This window comes from Lipophrys pholis (genome assembly GCF_963383615.2).
Source record: "Lipophrys pholis genome assembly, chromosome: 6".
NCBI classification, from domain to species: Eukaryota; Metazoa; Chordata; class Actinopteri; order Blenniiformes; family Blenniidae; genus Lipophrys; species Lipophrys pholis.
In genome coordinates, this window is record NC_137629.1 from 3,526,789 (window position 1) to 3,552,615 (window position 25,827).

General features: G+C 45.0%; 1 protein-coding gene across 3 annotated transcripts in view; it reads left to right on the plus strand.

The window, feature by feature from the left end:
* Positions 1–3,458: 3,458 nt before the first annotated feature.
* Positions 3,459–25,827, plus strand: part of pcdh1b (protocadherin 1b) — a gene marked incomplete at its 3' end in the record, with an annotated part of 189,058 nt that continues 166,689 nt past the window's right edge. For 2 of the 3 annotated variants that reach the window (XM_080465685.1, XM_080465687.1), the window contains exons 1-2: positions 11,616–11,675; positions 19,149–19,980. In XM_080465685.1, coding sequence (XP_080321811.1) covers positions 19,171–19,980 — 810 coding nt within the window. In that variant the 5' untranslated portion in view covers positions 11,616–11,675; positions 19,149–19,170. Of the gene's footprint in view, positions 3,582–11,615; positions 11,676–19,148; positions 19,981–25,827 lie in introns of those variants that run through there. The other variant, XM_080465686.1, reaches the window with a different exon arrangement.

Sequence of the window (25,827 nt, forward strand, 5' to 3'; positions counted from 1 at the left end):
CAGTGGTTGGAGCAGGTGGAGAAGGTCAGTGGTTGGAGGAGGTGGAGAGGGTCAGTGGTTGGAGGAGGTGGCGAGGGTCAGTGGTTGGAGCAGGTGGAGAGGGTCAGTGGTTGGAGGAGGTGGAGAGGGTCAGTGGTTGGAGCAGGTGGAGAGGATCAGTGGTTGGAGCAGGTGGAGAGGGTCAGTGGTTGGAGCAGGTGGAGAGGGTCAGTGGTTGGAGCAGGTGGAGAGGGTCAGTTGTTGGAGGAGGTGGAGAGGATCAGTGGTTGGAGCAGGTGGAGAGGGTCAGTGGTTGGAGCAGGTGGAGAAGGACAGTGGTTGGAGCAGGTGGAGAGGGTCAGTGGTTGGAGGAGGTGGAGAGGGTCAGTGGTTGGAGGAGGTGGCGAGGGTCAGTGGTTGGAGCAGGTGGAGAGGGTCAGTGGTTGGAGGAGGTGGAGAGGGTCAGTGGTTGGAGCAGGTGGCGAGGGTCAGTGGTTGGAGCAGGTGGAGAGGGTCAGTGGTTGGAGGAGGTGGAGAGGGTCAGTGGTTGGAGCAGGTGGCGAGGGTCAGTAGTTGGAGGAGGTGGAGAGGGTCAGTGGTTGGAGCAGGTGGAGAGGGTCAGTGGTTGGAGCAGGTGGCGAGGGTCAGTGGTTGGAGGAGGTGGAGAGGGTCAGTGGTTGGAGCAGGTGGAGAGGGTCAGTGGTTGGAGCAGGTGGAGAGGGTCAGTGGTTGGAGGAGGTGGAGAGGGTCAGTGGTTGGAGGAGGTGGACTTGGTCCACCAAACCACAGGAACATGTAAGAACTCGTTTACACGACAACGTTTCAAGTGAAAACACGTCGTTCTTTGTTTTCATTGAAGAAAAGTTTAGCTTCTACACATCAACGTTTTTAAACAAAGCATTTCCAGACTTTGTCATTGACCGACACGACTGCAGTTCTTGAACATGTTGTTGTAGTTGTTTTTCAAAACTTTCATGTTTATTTTTGCTTTTTTTTTTCCGTTGATTTGGACATTTTTCTTCAGTTTGTATTCAAGTGGCTCCTCCTCCTCCCCCACTGTATGTGAGGAAAATTCAGAGAAGTGTTTCATTGATTATTGAGGTTGTCTTTATTATATTCCCATTATTTTGATTATATTAGTTTTTGCTGTGTTGTTTGCATGTTTTTTGTCGTTTTGCCTGATTTCTCTGTGTCTGTGTTTGTTTTCTGGCTTCTCTCTCTTTATACCGTTTCTCTTTGCATTGTTTGCATGTTTCCAATCATTGACATGCCGTTGCAGGTCTTTTATTTCTCTCCATCTTCCTTCCATGTGTCATTGTTGTGTTTCTCACCGTTTTCTGCATTTTGTTTTCATCTTTTGTTGTGGGTGTTTCACTGACAGCGAATCCTTACAGTCAGTTTAAAGAGTCTGAATTGCCCCATGGCCTCCGGAGGTCTTTGGGGGGTTTTATTTGTTGTTGACCCAAATATTGGTAAAAGCCCACAGGGAAATAATCCCACTTTAAGTCCACTATTTTTACTTATTTGCATTTTTATTTCCAAGCCCAGGCTTAACTATTGAATCCAAACTTTTAACATTGATACAGTCTGCAAAGGCCAATCCTTCATCATGAATATGTTTTCCTCTTGAACTGTAGTCTGCTCCCTCTCTTCTTACCTCTGCAGTGTTTCTGCCTTCCTATTTAAAAAGCCAATTTTATATAGTGTTATTTTTTTTACTAGAATAAAGGGTTTCAGTAACCTCTTGCACCACTTACAATAGAGACATTCCCGGAATAATAATCAGCCTTTCTGCAGTATGCTGGACTGCTGACAGCCTGTGCACCTCTCAGGGAAAAAACGACTCATTCAAAAGCTTATATTTCTATTGAAATGTCGGCTGTATGTATCACATACATTGACTGAGAGAAACGCTTGATAGGATGCAGATTTATTTGTTTTTGGCACGCAGCTGCGGCAGTGGGTGTCCAAACAGGAGCAAAAGGCAAAATAAAACATTTAAAGAATGCTCTTTTTTTTGGATTAGCTCCGTAAGCAGATGCGCTGAAACTGGGGCCGCCGTATGCAAAAAAATAAAAAATGATAATCCATATGTGTAGTGTGTAATATCACAGGCAGTATAAGCCGCTTTGGAGAACAGCCTCCATCCGCCACATGCTGTGCCCGGTTCACGGAGCAGCTTCTGCTGCGCTATCAGCTATAATATCCGATAAATATCCGCATATTTCTTCTCACTGTGGCTTTCTGCTGCTGCTGCGCTCCGATCCGGCGGCGGAGGAGGAGGAGAGAGCTTCGAGAGCTGCGCTGCACTCCGGTGCTTCCTGACGCCTGTAGGTGGCGCTCAGAGCGCGAGAGACGCAGCTTTGCCTCCTCAGTGGCCGGACGGAGGGAGAAAAAATAAAAAGAGGGAGAAACGTTTACACACTGTATATATATGGAAATAGAGGGAGATGGAGAGCGAGATGGAGAGCGGGGCAGGTGACTGTTTCTGTGCGTAATTTCTTTCTATTTTGGATCATCTCTCGGTGCGTTTTTAAAAATGTTTGCGCACTGGGGAGTCGAACCTGCGACTCTGATGTGGTGAATTCACTCCTTATACTTTAAAATGACAAGCACGGGAAATAATGGTATAGGAGCAAAAAAATAGAATAAAAGTCCATCAATCACAAGAAAAAAATCTTAAAAAGAGAGAAACTGTTGGGAAATCCAAGAAGTTGTTGGGGTGGATGCTCGCTCCGCCCCCGCGCGCGCTCCCCGTGTGTAGTGTATATGGAGTGGGTGATGTGGAGGGAGGGGGGAGAGAGGGAGAGAGAGAGGGAGAGAGAGAGAGAGAGAGGGGAAGGGAGGGAGAGAGAGAGGCGAGCGCGGTGCTCGGGACTCACTCCACTTTCTCCTCACACACAGTGCAGCCGCGCGTCCTGCTCCGTGCCGGACCGGACCGGGAGTTCGTGGCGGTGACCGCGCGTCGGCTCTTTTTTTTTCTGGAAACTATTAGGACCACTTCCACCTGGCTGGCAACTCCCGGATCTACCGTCTTTTCTGATCTTAGGTGATTTTTTGTTCTTTTTTTTTTTTATCATTTTGAATCTTTCCCCCTCTCCCTCCTGTCACATCCGCCCTCCACCCAGAGCGCGCCAGCAGCGGGGGATGCTTCTGTCGGTACAAGCTGCCCGGTGGTAAACGTTCCACGGAGTATCAGTGAGTGACAGGTCTCCCTCTCTCCCTCCTCTTACGGACGGGTCTTCTTCCTCGTCGCCCTCCCTCGCCTCCTCCTCCTCCACCCCTCCAGCTCCAGCCGCTCCTCCGGAGAAGAGGAAGAACCCGCCGGGTTGAAGCGCAGGCAGCGGCTGGTCACGACAGAAAGAAAAATCAAAAAGTGGACAGAAATTAAGAGGAATAATTACCACGAACCTTCCCGACTGGATCGTTGATTTCTGTTCAGTTTTTTTTTCTACCCCCCGGCTTTGTGGATTCTTAATTTGGGGTTGTTTTTTATATTTTCCCCTCTGAGGAGGTCTGGAGCGGCTCCGAGGAGGAGCGGAGCCTGTAGCCGGGCTGGAGCGCTCAGAGCCAGGGAACCGCGCGGCTCGCACCCGGTCCAGGTAAGACAACTATCCTCCACAGACCTGATCCACACACATTTTATTAAATTTAATTTTTTATCTTTGCGCCTCTACATGGCCAACAGTCGTGAGATATTTGACACATATTCCCTGTGGAAAAGCCGCTGTCAGGGTGTCGGAGGCGCTTTTACGCACGAGTGTATTCACTTTATATTGAAATTCTCCTGGAAGAGCACTTGTGCCTTAATTAAAATACATCGGAAGAATGAAGGGTGGACGTGTGAAGCCACACTGGCGCTTGGAACCACCGAGGAGCTGCTTCTCAAACACTTGTTGGCAAACACGGACCGATTCAAAGCGACTGGGTGTTCATATTCTGCCTGTAATCCCCTCTGATGGGTATTTTACCTACGTTACACTACAGTGGCATCGATCCGTATCGATCCCCTCCGTCCTCAACATTACCTCCACGTCTTGTCAGTAATAAAATAGAGCTTCCCGTGGGGCGCTCCGGGTTTCCTAACCTTTCCCAAACTGAAAAATCACTACAGTAATCCTGTATAATGCGTCTGAGTGGAGGGGGGGGGGGGGGGGGTAGGGGGGTACAGTTGGAGGGCTGCACCGCAGGATGCGTGCGTGCGCCATTCCCTATAGGAGCGTCACCACAGTGGGACTTCATTACAGCTCCAGCCTGAGTTCTGCAGGGACTCTGAGCTTGGAGGGTTCAGTAGAAAATGTCAGAAATAAAAAGAGGAAGAGGAAAAAACCTGATCAGATGTTTGCCTTCATCCTGTAAACTTACAGAGAATCTACCTTCAGACTCAACACAACAACAGAACAGTCATTCATCAGAGCTCCTGAAGTGGAGGAGGATCCATGTTGGTGTAAATAAAAAGGAGTGTCAGTGTAACTGTAAGGGGGGGTTTCGGGAATCCAGTCAGTCCAGTCGCACCAGTCTTCCTGTGGCACGAGGAAGAGGGGTGGGGGGGGGGGGGGGGGGTGCGGGTTGGTATTTATATGCAAACTGCCGCTGACAGAGCGAGCTGGATAGTAAACACTCTTCAAAAGGGACATTTTCTTTTTTTTATATGTGTGAGTTTTCTCCTCCTCACACTTGACCTTTGACCCGGTTCCCTCCCTCACACACCTGTAGGCCTCCTCCGCCTCCTCCTCCCAGCAGGGGGCGACTCGCCCGGGGTGACTCGCCTTCCTGGAGTCCGTTGAGAATCCTCCTCCTGTGTGGAGGGTCTCAACCCGCCGTGTCGCCCAACTTTAACACTCCACCACATCCAGGTGGAAGTCCTGGCAGGAGGTCGGCCTGTTCGAACCACTCCACCCGCTCCACCCACCCCAGCTACCCCAGACCCCGCCACACACCCTCCCTCAAACACTCCACTCTGGAGGTTTCAGTCCGGAGACGTCCGAGCTGCATATCGAGATTTTGAATATAAAACAAAATGAGAAATGTTGTGGTCATCGTGGGCCCTGTGGGGAGGGGAGGGGATTAGTCAGCGGGGAGAGGAGTATGGGGGGGTGGGGGGTGTGGTGGTGGGGGGGGGGGGGGGTGGACGACTTGGTGAGTCCGTTCTGCACATTTCTGCGTCAAAATTGGAGATCTGAGCGAGCTGTGTTGTTCATGCCCGTCATTAAAATGGGAGCTGGTGGAGTGGAAATGGTTTCACTGTGTGAAATGGAATCACACACACACACACACACACACACACACACACACCTAAAAAACGTTAAATTGTTAAAAAGACGAGTCTACGCTTCCGATTTCAGACTTTTCACGGCAGGTTTCTCTTCTTCTTCTCCTCCTCTTCCTCCTGTTCCTCCTGCTCCTCCTCCCCCTCCTCTTCCTCCTGCTCATCCTTCCATTCAGGTGTGAGGAGAAGCGTGCGTACGGGAGCATTAACACAGCGAAGCTGCGGTTTCGATCTTAAAATAAGCAGATACGTGTTATTTGTTTCTCGCGGCTGAGAATTTATCGTCTGTTTCTGCCATTCAAGGAAAAGCACATCTGTTTGGTGTATCTCAGTCTGATTTATTTTCAGAAGTTTGAAGAGGAAGATTTAGTCAAATAAAAATAGTTTCATTTGTTAGAATCTACATTTGGGTGCTGGATAGGAAGTGAGTTACCGTCCACTGTTTCACCTCTTTGGAGTTCACTGAGGCAGATTTCATCACGAACACGAGGTCCTTCTCATTTGGACCCACTTGTTGAAGGACAAGTTCAGAGTCTTTGTGCTTCTTAGTGAGAGAATCCACCGTCTGACCAGGAGATCTGTCCATTTTAAAGGGGAAAGAAGAGATTTGAATCCAAGTTTTTCTTCACCCCGGCACAGATGTGACAGAAATATAAATCTCCGGGTACTGGCAGGAATATCTTGTATTTCACAGCCGAACTTTCCTTCAGGATCTGGTTTGTTGAGGAGTTTGATGTTTCTTCATGGGTGAAACGGGTTCTGATCCCCGGGGATTCAGAGGAGCTGTTCTAACAGATTGTTTTCCTTCCTGCTCCGATCAAGGTGATAAACTAGTATCTTTGATTTTAACTGACCTGACAGAAGAATTGAACCTCGTCTCGGAGTTCGACTGTTGGATTTGTGTCTTTCTGCTGGTCGTCGATAGAGAATCACGTCTGCGGAAAATCCTCAATCTCCTACTGAGACAAAAGAGGTGAAATGCTTCTAGTTTTGCTTAAATTAATGTAACTTCGAGACACTTCAGGGTCACGTCACTCTAACAGCATCTGTCTTATTGACACGTCTTGTTTTCAATGCAAAGATCAAAGATTGTGTACCAGGACAGCGGAGAGGAATCAAAAAATCAGAAGACAAAGCAGGCAGTGTGACGAGGCTCCGGCGGCTGATTTACTAATGAAAGGAGACGAAAAAGGAGCGAGCAGGAAGTGGTGTTATCGAGTCGCGGCAGCGCGTCGTTCACTCGTTCATCGTCTGGTCGTCACACCGACTGTCAGCTGGACTTCTGTTAAGAGATGAGATCAGCTTCCTGAATTTGACTCTTGCTGCTCGAGGACGTGGTCATGTGAAGCGTTAGTCATCACTCGTCGCCCCTCCATGAGATTCAGCCTGAGTTTTAAAGGTTTCTTCAGAAATACAAGGTTTCATAACAAACCAGCCGTCTCTGTCATCAGGAGCTGAATCTGAGTATTGATCAGGATTTTCTGAAACATTTCAGCCTGCAGACGTTTCTGCATTGAGGAACTTTGTTTCTAATATCTGATTGAATCCATTGTTTCTGGCTTCATGGCTGAATTTTGCCTGTAGTCACTGGAGGCTGATTTGTCCAAAAATAGGAGCTTTTCAGAAGCAATTGATCCATTTCTGTTGGCAGAAGGTGAAACATTCCTGTTTAGATTGAAGTGAGTCTGCGTCTCGGTTGAGGACTGTTGTTCGGTGTTTGAATTCTCGGAGCCGTCAGTCATGACGAACATCTGTGGCACGACTTTCAGTGCAGAACAGGTTTGATGGGTTTAATCAAAAATAGTTGGGCCTCCACAGCGTAAATCCACTAATTGATCAGTTTGTGTAGCAGGAGGCGGGTTGGGATGATCAGTGTCTTCAGATGAAGAAACGTGAAGCGACTGTTTGTTTCTCTGGAGTAGAAGAGCAGCAGACCGTCGTTTTGCTCCAGCATCACGCCTGTCGCACGTCCATGTTTGACTCAAGTAAAAATAGAAGCATTCACACGTCCATCTATTGATCCCGAAGTGTGGGTTCAGTCAGCAGCGAATCAATCAAAAACCTCACAGCCACGTCAGATTAGTCGCTCAAGCATTTCGGATGGAGGAAAGTAATTATTGTGTCGGATCCACGTCCGTCGTTTCTTCTCTCTCGGCTCGTGAGCGTCAGTAATTCCTGGAGTCCGTCTGTGGCGCCTCGGCCAGATTCAGCCTGCTGCTGTAGAACTTTACAGAGAACCCTTCTCCTCCTCCGTCTGACCGGCGGATGATTTTTTTATCATTGTTTCTTGTTTTATGACTCGCGAGTCGGAGAGTCAATGAGACTCACAAACATCCGGATCTTTAAAAAGTTCAGACAAGCTGAAGCTCGGAGTGGATCACTGATCTGATCTGATCCGGTTTGGATTGAGGAGAAATCTTCATTTCAAGTGTTGATAAAGCTCCACGATTGTTACATGAAACACGTTGCCAGCCTGAAGACGGGAACTGGAACCAGCTGAGAAATGAAAAGTTCGAAATGTACATCTTTGTTCTGGTTCTTCTGCTCCTGAGTAGTTTAATGTTTAGTCTTTCACAATGTCTATCCTCTATCTGAACCCTTTGGGACCGATCAGACCTCGGTTCACTCTGGTTTCCTCGGCAGCCTGTTCACGCTGAGCTGCTGTAGTCACACTGAACTAACCCGCCACCAGGGGGCGACCAGCGAAACACTGAACAGTATCTCTTCACAAAAACAACAGACCTGAAATCTAAAGAAAAATAATCTGAAACAGAACGACTTTCATGCCGATTCTGCGCAGCACGCGGATCGCTAGAATAATGAAATAATTCCTGTTGGTTTCACTTCACATGTTGGTAGAAACTCGTCGCCTCTCAGCATCACAAATATATTTGTTCTCTGAAACAAGGAATTATTTGGCTGGCGATAAGTTCACTAGTTTTCACTGCTGCATTAGTACAAACAACATTTCGTTCTGACAAGTCTCGGGATTCAATTTATATAAAAGTAGGTAATAGAGAAGAAAAGTGTTTCTTGTTTCTTTAAAAGTGTCGGATTGTCGTTGATGTTTATCAGGAGAGTGGGAATTAACTGTAAATGTTTTAACCAGTGAGATCGACCAGCGTTCTGCTTAATCTGCTGTAGAACTAGCTGCTTTTCTGTTTTTCAAGTCATTTAAAGGTTTTATTCATAGAGAAGGTCGGAATGTGCTGCTTTGAGCGTTAGCATATAGCATGTAGCCTGTTGTTTGATCACACCATCTGATCTTAATGCTCGTCGGTTTTCAATGTCAGACAAAGTAAAAAAAAAAAACAGTGATTGAACCCGTGAGGATTCTGTTAGTCGGAAACATCTGTCCTAACAATTCTTGTGAAAATGACCAGCGGATGTTTACGCTTCCCGCGGGGGGCTTCTGGATTTTAAACAGGAAGTGATGACATGGCGCTGAGTGGTTCACACACTGAGGTGGGCGGACGTGATGGTGAGCATGTCGTCGTTTCTAGTCCTGCCTGCAGGTTTAAATACAGTGACGTCAACTTAAAAGCAGCAACAAAAATATGAAAGCAACGTTCACATGCTCCAAATCAGCATCAACCACAGGGAACGCCAAAATCCACTCGCAACATTTAACAGATTAGCTTTCAAAATAAGATCAAATAGACTTCATTACAAAAACAAGCAACAGTGCCAACTAGTGGCCCAACATGAAAAAAAAATTTCTGCTGTTTTGGTGTAAATTAACACTGCCACGCGAACGTCAAACTTTTCTGAAACGAAAAAGCAAACACCGGCGGACCCGCCCACTTCCTGCTCAGTCTGGCCCATTTTGTCCTCCAGCTATGGCCGCCGCTGCCGTCGCCCCGTGACTTGTGGAACAAATATGCTGTGAGGGATTTAAACCGACGCTCTGACGATGATACCTCCGTCCGAGCCGCTATTCATCTCCCATAATCCCCTTCTGCTGCCACGGCGCCACCAGAGGATCGTGCGTGCGTGCGTGCGTGCGGGCGGGCGGGCGGGCGGGCGGGCGTGCGTGCGTGCGTGTGTGTGTGTCATCAGGGGTTAGTGAGTAAAAGGTCACAGGTTTGATGTCCGGTCCTGCCCTAGTTCCTCAAAGCAGGACTTTCAGGAAGAAGACGCTGACTCAGCGTTGATCCGGCGCTTCCTGCTTGGCGGGTGGCGGCCGCCACGCCATGTGTTGCTTTTTTGTATTGTTTTCTCAGCAGTTAATCCATTTCATTATTTAGATTTTTATAGTTTCCTTTTATATTTATTACGATCTGTGTCCACATTAAAATCAGCTCCTCAGACTTCCCATACTGATAAAACACTCATCAAACCCCCAGAACTCACTTCTTATAGGAACTTTTCTGTACATTTATACTGATTTCTGAGCAGATATTTCATTTTATTTCATCATCCACACACTATAAAAACCTAATATAGTTGTTGGACTTATTTCTATAGTAACAGTTACTTTTTAATACATTTTTGTTGTTTGTTGGGCAGTAATATCAGTTTACTGTTGAACATTGTTTAAATTTGTATTCATTACTCTAGTTGATTAGACTTTTTTGAAAATACTTTATGCGCTTGCTTTTCTTTTTAATATGGTCTATGTTGTCCAAAGAAACTCTTCCAAAACCAGTTCCTCTTGCTTGCGAGCTATAAATCTGGTTTTAATTCGTATAAATTTCTGGACTCATATTGTAAGTTGTAGTTACTTTTTCTAAAGTTTTAATGCGTCGATTCAGCAAAACATGATAAATGAGACGAATAATAGCTCATGCACACGGTAAAAAATTGCAGTCAAACGTTTTTAATCGTTTCAAGCCGTTATCCAATTGGTCGTCACATTTTTGCATTATCGTCTTTTTTTGCACTCCTAATTTCCCATTTCTATTGTTATTTTCATGTCACTTTATTCAGTGCCTTAACCTTTATATTTACGTTGTATTTGCACATAACGACTAGTTCCTCCTATACATCTGGTTTTTTTACCTTTACATTATAAACACTGAATACGTACATAGCAAAGATCCTTGTTAGAGTTGTACTTTTTCTGCATAACTATTGTTTTTTATACATAATTGTCCTTTCTGATAATTACACTTACAGTGTATTTTCACCAAAATTGTGTGTGCGTGGGTGCGTGTGTGTGTGTGTGTGTGTGTGTGTGTGTGTGTGTGTGTGTGTGTGTGTGTCTTTGTCTTCCCCCTGCCCTCTTAACACAATAGGGTATATTCTAATGACTCCATTCACTGCCATTGTTCTGTCCAGGTCTCGCTCTTACACACACACACACACACACACACACACACACACACACACACACACACACACACACACACACACACACACACACACACACACACACACACACACACACACACACACACACGGAAAAATCAAAAGATGCTTTGATGCTTTCAGATCTCAGATGAACAGGATGTTCATGGTCACACTGTGTGTGTGTGTGTGTGTGTGTGTGTGTGTGTGTGTGTGTGTGTGTGTGTGTGTGTGTGCGTGCGTGCGTGCGTGCGTGCGTGCGTGCGTGCGTGCGTGCGTGCGTGCGTGCGTGCGTGCGTGCGTGTGTAACGCAGGTCATGATCTTCTTACGTGAACATAACAATTTGTACATTCACACTGTAGTTTATAGAAGGAGGTACACACCTTCACACACACTAACTGGTTTTCCTACGTATCGGAGTCACGTTACCCCAGCTGGGGTTTTGTTTCTGTGGAGTGTAAAGATATAACTTTTTACCTAATGTAAAGAAAAATGTGTTGTCTCTCTCTCTCTCTCTCTCTCTCTCTCTCTCTCTCTCTCTCTCTCTCTCTCAGACACAGACACACACACACACACAGACAGATACAGTAACACACAGAAACTTGACGGACTGGTTTCCTGTTTGGCCGCCGGTTGCCGGCTCTGTGGTGTCAGACTGTTCCGGATGGTTGTCATATTTGAACGGTGTGTAGTTGGTCTGATTGTGTTTCTGTTGACTCACTGACTCATCGGATTCAGTCCAAAACAAAGCACACACCTTAGAGGATTCAAGCTCAGGTGACTTCAGGTTTCTGTCAGGCAGGATGAGGCTTCACTCTTAACTGGTCTCATGAATAAAACCTAAAGCAGTTTAACTCTGAAGCCTCAGTTTGTTTCTTCACGGCAGCAGGAAAGAACCACTGAAGGTCCTAAAGTCTGAATCTCACTCTAGAAATGTGCTGATGTGGAAATTGATGCTGTGTTGGTTTGATGGGCCTCGGGGGAGGGTGGGGGGGCGGTTCCTTCCCGGGGCGTTCAGCCCCGCCCCCTCCGTTGCCCCGGGGTAGCAGGAGGGCGCTGGGGCAGAAGCACAGATGGAGCTCAGCCTGCCTCTGCGGTGGATCTTTAAAGTGAGTCTGACTGACGGACGAAGCAAAGGTCAGTTTTCATGCTGGTGGATGTTTGTGGTTTCAGTGTGAGAGCTCCTGTCTGCGAGGAAATGCCTTTTATTTAGCACGTTTCTTCACTATGTTTGCAAGCCTATCAACTGCTCCCTCCTTGGATTTGATTTATTCCGTTTAAGTAACGAGATGAACCAAAAAAAAAAAAAATGCAGTTTATTTTTTCGTGTCAACATTTTACTTCACACAATTCACAGCAGTTTCGCGACATTCCTGCTACAGGTACATACACACATTTCTGTGTGAATTTGCATTGCAAATTGAGTAAAAAGTCACAGGTTTCTCATAGTTTGCAGAAAGAGTGTAAATATGGGTTCTGGAGTCGAATCTTCACGCCGATATCGATAACGAGCGGCGGGCAGGCAGCGTTTTTTTTATTTATTTTTTTTTAAAGCAAGCAGGCGAAGCGAGGAATCGCCTGAATGTAGCAGGAAAAACAGAAGCTTTGAACATAACCTGCATGATATCACTTCAATCTTTTATTAAGAGTTTCACACCGAGCAGCGGCGCAGGAAGAGCTCAGATCTTTTATTCAAGCAGCAAAGCCGCAGTGTAGAAACAAAAGTCCTGCATTCAGAATTCATACAGCGAGTGTCCGATCCACCGAGAAGCGGCAGCGGCGATGAGATTATTTTAATTAATGGTGGCTTTATTCTCTCAAAGTTACTTTTCAAATGAATCTAGTAGTGCAACATATAAATCACCACAACATTAAAAATAGGATGAAGTAATTTTTTCATTTAAAGTTTTTTGTGTGTAACATTACGACCTATACTAATAATACATATTGGGTGTCTCCTACATCCTAATATTAGCTCATTATTTAGTGAGAGTAATTTAGAATAATTAGAGAAATTGGCCTTTGTCCACTTTTGTCTTCCTGTAATTTCTTCCACTGAACTCATTGAACTCCACTTTCCTCCTCATTTAAAAATTGCAGATTTTTTTCCAGTTTTTAGCAGAAATTGAAAAATTTCAAGATCGTTTACACAGTTTTGTTTAACTTTAATGTTTTTAGGAGCATCATTTATTAACAAATCCTTCCTGCACATTAACATGCGACTAAAGCAGCTTAATCATTTTATTTATTCTAAAGTTAAGCATGTGTGCAATTTTAATCCAATGTCTTTCGTTTTCCAGTTTGTTGAGTATCCCATCGAGAAACGTTGTGTTTTTAAGATAAAACCTTATTACTGTGCAGTATAATTTAGGTGTGAGCTGTCATCTCAAGGTGTCGCTGTATTCGATTTCAACAGAGGTTAGTTTGACGCTGATTCCACTGAGTTTTGTTTTGCACGTTTGTTTGTGTTTTTGTCCCAGTGACCCCTCGTGTATGTCTGCAGGACAGGATAAAAGTTTTAAAGTGCCGTTGTAAAGGACTTTGCGGGAGGACAGAGGGCGTACGAGCCAGTGTGAGGCTTTTACAGCTGTGCTAATTTAATGTGGGGGCAGCTGCAGCTCCACAGCTCGTCCACCTAATGTGATGTGATGTGCAGGAGTGAAGCGGCGTGACGCAGGTGGGACATTAACGTGGCGACGCTCCTTGAATATCAATACAAACACACCCGGCAGGTGGTGACGGGGCCGTTTACACTCTTTGTAATGTACAAACCAGGGCAGTTACCCGGACACGCCCCCTCAAAACACACACACACACACACACTGAGCTGCAGACATGGTGACTGCGAGCCTTCACACAGTTACTGCCGGGATCTTTAGACATGGAAATGTTACCGTCCTCCTCGGTCTTTGTCGCGGCTGCTTCCAGCAGTTTGGCTTCTAAACTCCTCCCGACAACACAAACACTCACAAAACAGGATTTCTGTCTTTGTCGGGAACAGATGCAGCAAAGTCCACTATGTGGGAGATCTGCAGATACCCGGGTCAAAGCAGAAGTACAGGTTTAACTTGTTTCTGGCAGGACACAGAAAGACACAAAGACTCAAATACCAAAAGAATGCTTTGTGTTCTCTTATAGCATTTCCGTATCGCTGTCTTTAGGAGTCCGTTTGGTTTTAAAAACTGGTTTGTTTGAGAGAACTGTCCTTTCAGAATGAAATCTGTGAACTGACGTTTCCTGAAATGCTAATCTGAAGTGACACTAAAGTCACACATCCATTTCATATCAATCTTCATACAATTAGAAAACTGAATAAAAGTAGCTTCAGTCAAAACTGAGAAATCATCCTGAAACCGCTAACAGACATGATCACAAACCGTCTCGTCAAACCAGCCGCTGGGAGAAACTCAACCCTAAAACTAGGCTTCTGTTGTCTGAAGCTCATAATGAGGCTGAAACTGAAATTCAAAAAAATGAAACTGAAACCTGAAACTGTCAGAAACAAGACCAGACCACCCAAACATAGTCCACTATAAATGTAACCATAGAAAAGACAACAATTATAGAAAGTTAAATTCAAACTGGTGCTACAATCCAGACTGAAATCAATCTGGATTATACTTGTCTAAATCCAGAATAAACATGTTAGAAATCACTGCAAAAACTAGCCAGTAGAAAGCAAATCTAAATTCAAACCAATAAAACTGACATTCGTCTAAAACCAGCTGAAACCTAATGAATCCAAATTTAAGTTCCAGCATTTCTCTTAAATTTTACATAATCTGGCGGTTCTATGTGAGTCCAAAACCGGTTCCCTGAACGCAAACTCTGAACTCAGTCCAAAACCAGTTCTAAAGGAACCAGTCATGAAACCATGATTAGTCACAATGAGAGTTTTGTTCATGATTCATAAGAAACCGATTCCAACTACCAGTCCGAACACTCACCCAGAAACCAGTTAAACTGCTGTCGTTAAGCAAAATGTTGTTCTTCCTGATCTGAATTCAGATGAAAAACCAGTTGGAAACAGTCCGAAGAAAATCAGTGAATGAAAACCAGTCAGTTCACAACATGAGGGAATGAGTGGAGAACTAGAGTAAACCAGTCCTAAATGATCCATCCAAGTCAAGTCAAGTTCTTCATCTGTCACAAACTATAATTTACAGTATAATATGCAGGGAAAACAATAATCCGCACCAAAACAACAGTTTTTATGGGATGGAAGAATAGAAATAAAAATCTAGAACACATAAAATGAAAATAACACACCATACGACATTAATAATAATTAATAAAAAAAAATTAGGCACACAAAAGATAAAAGGTAAATAGATCAATGAATTCTTCATTCTGATGTGTGAAACTGGTTTGAATTCTGGTTTGAGAAGTAATCCTGGCGCAGTTCATCCTGCTCAATCTTCTGCATGTAAAACACTAATACCAATAAAGGTTACTGACGACACGTCGTCTGGATCTTCTGTGGAGACACATTTTTATTTCTTCCACACAAACCGGCACCAAGGACCAAACCAAGCAGAACATAGTTTAAATGTGCTGGAAAGCTTTCAGCCTGCTGTTCACCAGCGCCTGCTAGTGGCCCGACAACAAAACCTTTATGTAGTTTGCAACGTTGCTGATGTTGCCATGGAAACGGACATCTTTTTTTCAAAACGTTTCCGTCTAAACGTAAAAATTTTCAGCGACAAAAACGCAAAAGCGATGATGTTTTCGGTTGGAACCTTTGGGACTCCCCCTGAGTTCTATCGAGTTTATCCTCCTGGTCCTCGCTAGTGTAGTGGACTTCTCATGTTGGACCCCACAAGTCTGGCAAAACACACACACACACACACACACACTGAACAGTTGGTGAGAACATTTGAGACTGTGGGAAAAAAGACACACTGAACGATCTGTGGTCAACACACACACACACACACACACACACACACACACACACACACACACACACACACACACACACACACACACACACACACACACACACACACACACACACACACACACACACACACACACAGCTGACATGTGAACAAACATGCCAACATGTGACTGCAAACAGGAAACTGCCTCCCGTTTGATTTTTCTCTATTTTTTCTTCTGGCTCTCGTCACATTTTGACCTTTTCTCTCCACGTTACATTTTTCTCACGACCCAGATTTTTTTTGTTGTTGTTTTTTTTTTGTTGTTGTTATTTTTTTCAAACTCTTTATCCCTCCGGAAAGATTGGGATAAACAAACTGGGTTTGTCACCTGCAGCTACGACTCTGCAGAAATCAAACACACCTACACAGTCGGTGCTGAACAACCAGCAGAATGTAGATTTTCTGGATCACAGCAGCAAAACGTTCACTTCCTGCAGGAAACATCAAAAGCGAGTCTCCAGCTGTCTTCTACATGTTGTACAGTTTTGTAACGTTACAGTCGGGACACGATTCTTCACGATTTTCATTTCAGGAGTTGTCTGATGGTTTGGGAATAATAGTAAATCAATATCAGGAATCACACGAGCGTCACAGTCGGTTGTTCTTCTCTCCAGCTGGATAGTTGTTATATTGTGAGCGTAGAAAACCACGACCTCACCGGTTTACCTCTTCGGCAGTGTCTCACGCCACTTGTCCGTTATTCTGTTAAACTATCTGCTTGTTAATGTTTTCAGAGGACGTTTGTCTTCCTCTTCGCTCCTCAAACGAGCCGCTTATTTCCTCAGACCTGGTCCTTCTGGAGCGGAACGGTTGTTAACTTGTCAGGGAGCAAATATCAATGTAGGTAAAGATAAGGATAGATTGTGTGTGTGCGTGTGTGTGCGTGTGTGTGTGTGTGTGTGTGTGTGTGTGTGTGTGTGTGTGTGTGTGTGTGTGCGTGCGTGTGTGTGTCTTTGTGTGTGTCTGTGACATCATTTTACAACAAATGGTTGTGAAGTTGATGTTTTGCATGAATTCAGGTGAAAGTCACTCGTTCGTATCAATAATCAATAAAAGGCGTTCGGGGTCACCTCGCCGGGCCAGACGCCGGCCAGCCGGCCCCTCGTCCAGCCTCGTTTCCACGGTGACGTGTGAAATGCCTGCGGGGTCAGAGGTCGCCGGCCGGGGCATTCGGGGTATTTGGCAGCTCTGGAGGTGTAAGAGTGTGTGAACGAGTTTATAATGTGTGTGTGAGTGTGTGTGTGTGTGTTTGTGTTTGTGGGGGGACAGTTGCTGCTTTTACACACAAACACACACACACAACACACACACACAACACACACACAAGTTTGTACGACGATCCAAGTCAAGGAAACACCGGAGCTTCTTCTGTGAATCTTTATATAAACTAGATTCCATTTGCTGAGACATTAAATTCTCTGGATTCGAGGTCAATATTAATAACAAATAACAAAAAATGGGCTTTGTTTTGTTGCTGCTTCATTGAAAGACATGAATGAGACAAACCTGAATGTGAAGGACGAGTAATTACATTTAAGGTTGTTCAGCACTTAAGATTGAAAACTAATAAAGAGACACTAAAAGCTTCAAATATGTCAAATAGTTTGATATGTATGAACTTACATGTTGTAAAATACACATAAGAACATTTCCTCAGGGGTGTAACGCTGCACGACTTCCCACTGAGATTCACATTATACTTTCGCCATTAAGAGCCTGGAAATGAAGAAAATACGTATTTGTGATTGATAATTTTCATTTAAGTGGTTTAATTCCCTCAATTAGAAATAAAAATAAAAAGCTTAACAATTAGATTTGAATTGTAAAATACAAACAAAAACCTGGTTCTCAGTGTAGTATGTTAATTAATGTATTCACAAACCTGTATTTATGATTATATTTGGTTTGTTTGAGCTGCTGCTTCATGAGAAATATTTATTTTATGTCCATATACTCAGCCACACCTGAGATCTCGTCTCAGTGGTTTAATAAAAGACTTGACTGGCCTCAAATTGAGCCTATTATCATTACAAGCACAACAATTAAATATGCACAATTGCCTTCAGTTACTTGTTGCAGAGTCCAGATAAAAACAGCTTTCAGTCTTATTATCTTATACAATATTAATTCCTTTCCGAGCCGTAAAGCTGCTATTAAAAGTCAGACAACATCAAAAATGTGTTGAATTATTGAGTTTATTATTCGTGCAGCCACATGTTGGATTTTATTCCTTTAAACTGATGAAAATGGTATTTTCCTCCTCAAACTGACATTTTGACGAGTGAGACTGGAGGATTATTGCTGCCAGCAGCCAGCGAGGAACTTTAAAGTGATTTTAATGTGAGGAATTAGAGATGAGGGTCACGGTCAATGTTGTGCAGAGCGTCTATAGTGAGTACAGTGTGTACAGTGTGTACAATGTGTGTACAGTGTGTGTACAGTGGGTGTACAGTGGGTTTGCTGATTTTATGATGATGTAAAGCGTCTGAGTGTTTTTAAAAGTGCTATACATAAAATGTATTATTACTATTATTATCATTATTATTATTATTACAGTGTGTGTACAGTGAGTACAGTGAGTACAGTGAGTACAGTGTGACTCCCACAAAACTTCTTCGTTTTCATTTGAATCAGTTTGAAGCGATGCGTTGTGACTGTGAGCCGCGTCTCGCCGGTCCATCTTCCTGTCGGAGAGGAAGTTATCACTCTGCGACGCTTCCCTGCTCTCCACACACACACGCACGCACGCACTCACGCACACTCACACACACTCACACACACTCACACACAAACACATTATTGTTATTATATTTTTTTTTTTTTATCGTGAGTAATTTTCACCTATATAGCAATTATTAGATTAAAAAACAACCTCTTCTACAAACATAGCAGTTCATTTTTACACGATGAATGAAAGACGAAAAATGCAATCTTCTGATAGAAATGTTACATTATGAATCGTTATGAATGAATGAATGAATGAATGAATGAATGAATGAATGAAGGAATGAATGAATGAAGGATGACAGCTTTTTAAAGTATTTTCATTCCTCTTTATTTAAAAATTTCCTGTGATGTAGTTGTAATGACCATTAATTTTAATTGTATGTTTGTGGAATAGTAAAAATCCCAAATCAGTGCTTCTGCTTTTTTTTCTAACATAATCTTCAATATTATCGATGCTGCTGAGAAGATCATATGACAAACGTCGAACCTTGTCCGGACGGTCAAGGTTCAAGGTTGCCTTGTCCGCGACCGGACGGTCCGCGACCGGACGGTCCGCGACCGGACGGTCCGCGACCGGACGGTCCGCGACCGGACGGTCCGCGACCGGACGGTCCGCGACCGGACGGTCCGCGACCGGACGGTCGAACAGCAGAAGTCCTTTTTGACTCGTATCTGGACACAAATCTCTGTTTCTCTGCTTTATTGTATTTTTGGAAAGTTCTTGATGTTATTATTGTTGAGGGTCACTTACGCTCCTCTGACATCCTCATGTATTATAACTGGACAGAAACGCAGGAACCTGTACATGTTATTGATCAGTGCCGTGGTTAAATGTCGTATTATTTGTTATTCACCAGTGAAATGTGGCTCCTTCTGCACTGTGCGGGATGATTGATGGCCGCTGATCTGGTTGCTGTCTCTCTCTCTCTCTCTCTCTCAGAACGGTGGCGTCTGGCCGAGACATGGCGGCGCTGAGGTGGGAGGTGGTGGCGTTCCTGGTCGTCGTCTCGCTGGCGCCCTGCGGCGCCTTGCCCACCGACATTCTGTACCGGGTTCCTGAGGAGCAGCCGCCGAACACGCAGATCGGCAGCCTGGCGGCGGACCAGGGCCTCCCCGACACCGGACACCTCTACAAGCTGGAGGTGGGCTCGCCGTACCTGAGGGTCGACGGCAAGACCGGGGAGATCTACACCACCGAGATCCCCATCGACCGCGAGACGCTGAAGGACTGCCGGAACCTGTTCGAGGGCGATAAATGCTTCCTGGAGTTTGAGGTGTCGATCACGGACATGGTGAAGGGGCTGGGTACCGGTCCGCGGCTGATCGAAGGCCGCATCGAGGTGCTGGACATCAACGACAACACGCCGCAGTTCTCCTCGCCCATCCTCACCCTGTCCATCCCCGAGAACACCCACATCGGCGCCCACTTCGCCGTCCCCATGGCCACCGACAGGGACTCCAGCGCCAACGGCGTGGCCGAGTACTCGCTGAGCACGGGGCCGGACGCCGACCAGCTCTTCAACCTGCAGGTCGCCTTGGACTCGGACGAGAAGCTGCCCCAGCTGGTCGTCATGGGCAACCTGGACCGCGAGAAGAAGGACTCGTACGACCTGAACATCCGTGTGGTGGACGGCGGGCGGCCGCCGAGGGCGAGCAGCGCTCTGCTCAGGGTCACCGTCACCGACCAGAACGACAACGCGCCAAAGTTCGAGAGGAGTCACTACGAGGCCGAACTGCCCGAGAACAGTCCGCTGGGACACTCGGTGCTGCAGGTGGGTCACGTCCATTTTCTTTATCTGACTTACAGTCGAACGAGGGTGAATCTAGGGTGTCCAATCACAGGTCAAACTCAGAGACAGGCAGCCACCAGTTAAAACACCAAGTTGGACATTTAAAAAAACTTTATTGTCAGAAGCTACTTGGATGAGGGACCAAATGTCTTAAAACACAATAGAGGAAAACACCCACAGACATTTATTGTTGTTGTACCAGCTGCCGATATCGATCCCTTCTGACAGCGGACGCCGAGTCCGCCCAGTCCGCCCAGTCGTCGCAGCAGGTGTCTGAGCAGCGCAGGTTTTCTGGTGGCCGAATTTAATGTCGGGAAGATATAATCAACACCTTCATCTTTAAAAGCAGACGTCTGGCTTGAGAAAGATATTTTTTAGGAGTTTGGAGTAATGAAATGGACAGAACACAAGATGTTTCCAAACATTGCCACCTCGCGATGCAGTACTCCCGTTCACCTGCAGAAACGTTAGCATCAGAGCATCAGTAATAAGAACATCACAATCAATCAAATGGATTTTCAACTATTGGGCCAATATGATTAATGTACCTCCTATTATAAGATATTTTCAATACTGTTATTGATATGAAGGCTTTATATGGGAGTACAAATTCTCGTGTATTGTACGTATCGAGGTCCGTATCGTATCGTGAGTCCAGTGACGATACGAATCTCCACATTGTAGAGTAGCTGGAGACGTGCAATAGAGCTTTAGTGTCCATTCATCCGTCTGTACGTCTCCACTGCTGAGGTCCAGCAGCAGAATGAAGAAATGACTCACAGCTATTGGCTCATGACTCTGGCTCATGGTTTTCTTTGGCAAAACACAAAAGTCATCCCTCTTATTTTCACGAGGGTTCCTTGATGCATTGAAAATTAATTCTTACTGCAACATCAACATTCACCATCTACATCTTGCAAAAAATAAAGTAAAAATGTGTAGCCAATTGTTTGTCCTCATGTTCTACATGTCCTCGTCTTGTGATGCCAGCAGATCGTATTTCACTTTATTATTTTAACATTACGTCAGATCTGGTGGCAGCAGAAGAAACAACAACATCAAGGAAAAACATGATCAGAGAAAACAAAGTGAACGGCTGAAAGGCTGAACTGCAGACGATAGTTTTCACCACTTTATCTCAGCTCATAGAGAGAGAGAGAGAGAGAGAGAGAGAGAGATAGAAATGGACAAAGAAAGTTTGTCCTCCAGGCAGGAGGAGAAGAAGGAGGCCTTGGTGGAGACGAGGTGGAGGTAGAGGAGGAGGAGCTGGATGAAGTGGTGAACGGCGGAGGAGGCAGAGGATCAGGTGTCCCCTGAAGCGAGCAGCCTCAAAGACCAGGAAGGACACTCCCCCGTTGCCCGGGGCGACGTCAGGATGAGCGGCAGGAAGCTGACAGCCTCATGAAAACACCTTTTCTTCAGGTTTCGTAATTAAAAGAAGCGCCAGGACGTAAAGTGTGGAGGGAGTCCGCCACACGGCGAGGCTGGACGGAGCTGGACGGAGCGTTCTCCCTGCTCAGTTACCGTACAGAGGGTTAGGGTCAGAGAGTTGAGTGGGCCGTGGGAGCGCCGCAGGGCGTCACATATTAACCACTGATTCAACTTCTACTTTGACCCCTGCGGCCACAGGGCCGTCGCTAGGAGACGACGCCGGTACAGAGCGGCGAGCTTTTCTCTCTAAACTCGACTGAACAACTGGGTCGACTGAGGCATTACACTCCGTCTTTATCGACGATGTCCAATGTAAGAATACAAAGTGTGTTTACACACTCGACACGAGCATTCAAGGTATTTCATCACTCGTAATGTACGTAGACGAACCGACTCACAGTCACTCAGGTTCCTTCATTATTACTCTTTTTCTTCCCTTTTTGTCACAACTGTTAAAATATTCTTATGACATAGTTGTATATTGAGTGAATGACCAGAGGAGCTGTTGCCTGTTTATTTGCAGTTTACTGCTCCAGAAGGCTCCAATCATTTTCACCCACACACACCACTGGAAGCTGTATTGAGTTCCATGTATTTGATATTAACACCCTCAGAGTTAAACGGGGAGTCAAACCGGGGCTCCGGGGTTGGAAGTCGAGGCGCTCTCCCAGCTGAGCGCCGCCGCCGCCATCGTGAAGCCAAACCTCCGTCGGTTTATTCATTCATAAATTCAAATGCCTTGCCAGAAATGTTTCCGAGCGGCGTGGAAACGCAGCTCAGCGTGTCATCCTCCTCTTCCCTCGCTGAGCGACCGGCCGGGCTCCCGGCTCGCCGTGCATGACTTAATCTGAGTCAGTCATGAGATTATCCACGCGGCTTATTGGTATTATTGCTCTGGATGTGGCTCATTGCGTTTCAGAGAGCTGCAGAATTCATTTCACTTAGCGAGCGTTTGAGGAGCGACGCTGAGGCCGAGGCGGCGGGACGGCGCCGGCTCGCCGCCCTGACCTGCTTAAACCGCCCAATGGCAGCGCAGAAATGTCCGTCCCCACCCCCTGACTCGCTCTTCTAAGGAGCACCGCCGCCTCCACCGCTGCTGCGTTAAGAACATTTTAACCTTTATCGTCATTCTGCAGTTTGAAATTTTAGAGATCTTCAGCTTCCAAATCATCATATTTGTCCAACAATGGAGAAACTCTGAAAGTCTTTGAGAAACTTTAGGTAGAGGGGAACATTGACCTTCCTTTCTTTATCGAAACGATCTCAAAAAGACCCACATAAGAATTAATAGAATCAAAAGGAGATTTAAAGCTTGTGTATCGTCTCTTCATTGGAATTCCATAATTATGAATAAATACAGTCCATTGAAAAGTCTTGAAAATAAATACAATTTGACAGTCTTGTACTTTTTGGCTTTAATCTTCATTATCAAGCAAATAAAAACACCTATTATCTTTTAATTTATAGATATCTTAGTAATCTTGAATTTAAGTGTTTTAAATAAACAGGAACCAAAAATATATACTGACAAAATTAAACTCTACAAAACATGTTTTGCTTTTTTATTCATAAATCTGAACAAAATGCTTTAAATTGATGATTGTGATGATGTCGTGTCTCAAAAAGCACTATACACATACAATTCATTATAATAATAATAATAATGATGATAATAATAATAATAATAATAATAATAATAATAATAATAAACATTATTATTATTATTGTTGTTGTTGTTGTGGTGTTTTTCAGAAAGTAAAAGTAAACTATTGCCTTATGCATCAGAAATTAAGCATTTTACAACAAAAATGACAAATTCTTCAGAGTCACACATTCCTGGCTTCATGATTCAAATGTGGCTCTTGCACCTGATTGGTCCTTTAACCCAGTGACATCACTGGATTGTAAATTAGCCCCACCCACTTCCAACATCAATCGAGAGAAAACATTGACATGTGTTTAAGAAATTACCAAATATGCTTGAAATTGTTTTACTCTGTTGATGTGAGAATCAGCAACTTATCTTCAAGTTTAATTGATCATTTCTACCTTTATATATCACTTATTAACCTGTTTGTATTAAACATTAGAGGTTATTAAACTGTGATGAGTTACCTAATGTTAGCTTTCTATTAAGAATCATTTAAAAAAAATTGGTTTTATTCCGGAAACAAGCTCAGGCAGCCCAAACTGATGAAAAGAGTCCAGGCTGCACTAGGATGTAATTATATTGTAATTTATCCAACAACAAAGCAGACAGGATTTAAACTGTGATGGATGATCTGATTCCTCCTGGAATAAACGCTAATAGCTCCTTTACAAGACGATGGAACTTCCCAGGGTTGTAAACAGTCTGGCTGGTTAACGGTTAACCGGGAGATAAAGCGTGTTTACATGATGTGGTGGCCTTGGAGAGTGCGGCTTTGCCCCCGCCCCCATCACCAGCACCGTTCCACCCCCGTCCCCAGCGCCGCTCCACCCCCGTCACCAGTGCCATTCCACCCCCATCACCAGCACCGCTCCACCCCCGTCCCCAGCGCCGCTCCACCCCAGTCACCAGTAACGCTCCACCCCCGTCCCCAGCACCACTCCACCCCCGTCCCCAGCACCGCTCCACCCCCGTCACCAGCACCGCTCCACCCCATTCACCATTGCCACTCCACCCCCGTCACCAGCACCGCTCCACCCTCGTCACCAGCCAGAGCCGCTCCGCCCCCGTCAGCAGCACCGCTCCACCCTCGTCACCAGCCAGAGCCGCTCCGCCCCCGTCAGCAGCTGACCACTGACCGCGTAAATAGACGTGTGCGTAAATACCCGTCTTATGCTTTTGGCCTACAGGCCTTTAGGAGCTGGTCTGTAGGATGGTTTTGAAGCTGCAGCCGGTCAGTTCAGATCATCAGTCCACTGCAGCCTGTTACACCACCAAACAACAACATTCACTTTTGGCCCTTTAATTGTTGTTTTCATTTGCTCTTTTTTGTTTGTTTGTTGTTTGTCTGTCGTTGGAACAACAAAACGGGAAAAAATCCTGTCGATAAAATACATGTAAACTGTACAAAACAATACAAATATTAGAGAATACAATTTTTTTTAACATTAAGCCAATCTAAGCTAGTTAGGCTTTGATGGTTGGATATGGATTGATGGATTTATTGATTGATAGTTGCACAGCAGTTTCATATTCATTGTAGTGACGAGTCAGCACAGTAATTCTCCGTCTTCATGCAAAGAATAGGCCGAGCTGAGCTGACTGACTTCAGGCTGAAGCTGCTGGTTCCTTGAAGAGACGAACAGACGACCTGCTCCTCCGCCGTTATCAGCTGCTGTCGGCTGCACAGCTTCTAATATTTATGAATGGAAAAGCTAATGTTTCTTTGCAGTTCTCAGTCTTTGTTTTAAATCACATTCGTCCAACATTCAGCCGTCTACCGATTCTGCATTTGGATTGGACGAGCTCAGTCAGCTCAGCTCGCTGCCTTCTTACTGTTGTTTCACATTAAGTCTCCAGACGATCCTGTATTGTCTCTTAAAACTTGGCATGAAGAAGTGATTGAGAACATTTCTCCAAATGTCAAACCATTACTTTAAAATCATTGGCGTTGCCATTTGAATCTCCAACAGATTTGTGTCCTTGGCCCAAACAAGACAAGTTTTATTGCTTATTTAAAAAGACTCACATCATCTTATCTCTGTGCCAGGATTTCTCTTCTTCTTGCTTTTGTTTAAACCAATATTTTTCTCTTTTTTTTTTTTGCATTTTAGCAGAATTATTTTTGCTGAGTGCTCACTTGGCTCGAGCTCAGCTTTAAAAGGAATAATGGCCTTAAAATATAAAAAAAACTTAATTACATTACCTCAGGTCCCAGGTGAGGCCACACAAACGCTGAACCAGCAGCACCTGGGACGTTTAAATCAGCTGTTCAACAACTAGTTCATGTGGAGCTGCACAGCGACCTACATCTGTGAGCAGCAGCCATGGCATCGACACAATTAAAAAGTATTAGAGGCGTGGATGGAAAAGCCTTCCCAATGACTGCAATATCTAAGTGATATTCTGCTGACTGCTTGTACCCCCTAATTGACTAATTACCTCCATTTACTTTGGGTTTGGGTGTGTAGAGCTGGACTGTGGCTCACACCGGCTCGTCCTCGTCATTCTAATCGTCGTTCTGTCCTAATGGGCCCGGAGGAGCCGGGGCTTTTCTGATAATGAGACGAACATTAACATTCACTCATCTGCCCATTAGACGCCAACGACCCGCTGCACGGCCGTTAGCTGTTGTTGTGTGTGTGTGTGTGTGTGTGTGTGTGTGTGTGTGTGTGTGTGTGTGTGTGTGTGTGTGTGTGTGTGTGTGTGTGTGTAGCTTTGGTCTTCGATCTATTATGTTTCACACACCG